The sequence below is a fragment of the Prenolepis imparis genome, unplaced genomic scaffold (assembly GCF_030444845.1).
Source record: "Prenolepis imparis isolate NDT839.2.m4 unplaced genomic scaffold, iyPreImpa1.0 SCAF_8, whole genome shotgun sequence".
Lineage (NCBI taxonomy): Eukaryota > Metazoa > Arthropoda > Insecta > Hymenoptera > Formicidae > Prenolepis > Prenolepis imparis.
This window is the reverse complement of record NW_028141166.1, coordinates 128,809-131,018: the sequence shown is the minus strand read 5'-3', so window position 1 is coordinate 131,018 and position 2,210 is coordinate 128,809. Positions and strand designations below refer to the sequence as shown.

Genomic DNA, 2,210 nt, shown 5'->3' with positions numbered 1-2,210 from the left:
CGGATTGTGGAATCGGAAAGTCGCGAGATACTAAATGGAAAGATATCGGAATTCCAAGGAGATTTAAAGCGACTTCTCCGAGCGTATATACGGGATGATTATTTATACCATTTAATTTTAATATATTTGTATAGTTAATTTTTAGAGTTTTAGGTATAAAATTTTCCTTGATTATATTTGGTCCGGATCCCGTGTCTAATAGAAAGGTTATTTGCGATGGTATTTCGTTAATTTGGACCTGAACAGTAGGCACGCGACTATGTTTATCGAGGTTTACTGTTACGGGTCGTATGTCGATGGTTTGACGGCCTACTTGGCTTCTTGAGATGTCGACGGGTGTGAAGTCTGTCCGGTCCCCCGTTGTGCACCCGACCCCGAGGGACCTGTGTAGTTTCCCTGATTATTTTCTTTTCGACGATTATTACTTGCGTTGCGTAACTGACAATTTTCAAGGAGATGGCCTTGTTCTTTACAATATCTGCAGAATGTATCGTTCTTCGTTGTCAGTTGTTGATTTATTTTAACACGACAATCCTTAGCGGAGTGTCCGAATTTATCGCAAAGTTGGCATGAAACTTTCGGTCTGCTTTCCAAACTTCTTTCCTCGTTCTGTTTTTTCCAACAATTACTAGCCGAATGGCCAGGCCTTTCACACCATTGACAAGTAACCGTCGATTTATTAATTTGTTGTTGGGAAGTATTTTGTCGGCATGATTTGGCGTCGTGACTGGTTTTTGAACATAATTGACATATAGTAGTTTTTTCTTGAATTACGTTTACTGACTGACGAGCGCGAGGATCGCGTTGGCGACATTTATCCGCACTGTGGCCGCGTTTTTTGCATATTTGGCAAATTAAAATCTCCGTTCCGTTATTCGTTTGAAAATCGTGCCCTTGTAAAGAAAATTGAACGAACTTCCTGCAACTACTTGCGGCATGTCCCTCTTTGAAACAGATCTGACAGATTTCCCGCACTTGATTAGTGTACGGTGATTGGCCTGTTTTAACGCCTTGGCCTTGGCGCAAACCTGTCATCTCTCGAAGCTCTCTTTCTATCCTTAGGGCGTCGGCGACAGTTTCTTGTACGTCTAAATCTCTAGCGATTCTCTGCTCTATTTCGGGCTTTAGCCCTCTAATAAAACACTTACACATGTCTTTTTCTACCATTGTTTTTATATTTTGGTTGGGTAAAATGTGACCGGAACTTCGATATGCTTCTAATATTTGTTTTCCAAGTAATTTAACTCTATTTGCGTAAGTGACAACATCCTCTTCGTTCCTTTGATAAATACATCCTAGTTCTCCTTGTAACTGATATACATTTTTAGTGGGTCCATAAATTTTCTTTAAATAAGTAGTTAATTGCAATACAGTATCAAAATCTTCATCCCGAATTGTTCGACGCGCTTCTCCCACTATTCTGGTTCTTATAATTTTAGTAAATTGAGCTTCTGCTTCCTTAGGAAGCATAGCTTTCGCTTCCTCGCAACCTTCGATAAAATAATTTAGCGGAATGTTACTACCGTCAAAAAAGGGGACGGCGTCTACCGCGTATTTTAAGGTAGCAAAGGGGTTAGGTTGCGCCATGTTAAAAGAAAATAAATTTTCGGGATCGCTTTCGATATCAAATTTTTCGATTTGATCTTTTATTGTTTCAGTAGTTATATCGGCAGAATCGTCGGAATCTGGCTCGGGCGATTCGGCTACTAAAGTATTTTCAGTTAAATCGAATTCTGAGGAAGGATCTTTTAACGAAAAATTTATTTGGCGAGATGTCGAAGTTGAAGGTACTAAAGGTGTGGATGTGTGAATTAATTCGGAATCAGATGGTTTAGATTTAGATTTGCGTGTTCTATGTGGTGTTGTTAATGCAGTTTTATAAAGTTCTTCTATTTGATCTTTATCAGTTTGACCTCTTGTTCCTTTACTCATTACCGCTACCAGGAATCGCACATTTCAATCCCGGACGAGCCCCCAATTTTTATTTATGTTACGTCCAGACTCAAGGAAGGAAGAGTCGAAAGGAAGACGTGACTAAATTTATCTTTTCGAACGACGGCAGACTATCCGTCTGTTCGACCCGAACGAACGTCTGGGCCCAAATAGGTCAACGACCGCAAGGGTCGCTCTTACTCTATTTAAAGGGCCGTTCGCTCGGTGGTCCCTTTTTGGCAAGAGAATTTAATCTCTTTTACGCAGGATGGGACCTT

The 2,210-nt window shown here is 40.4% G+C and overlaps 1 protein-coding gene across 1 annotated transcript; it reads right to left on the bottom strand.

The window, feature by feature from the left end:
* Positions 1-309: 309 nt before the first annotated feature.
* Positions 310-1,932, bottom strand: LOC145939852 (uncharacterized). The gene has a single exon (XM_083044474.1). The coding sequence runs from the start codon at positions 1,930-1,932 to the stop codon at positions 310-312; it is 1,623 nt and encodes a 540-aa protein (XP_082900600.1).
* Between the last annotated feature and the right edge of the window lie 278 nt (positions 1,933-2,210).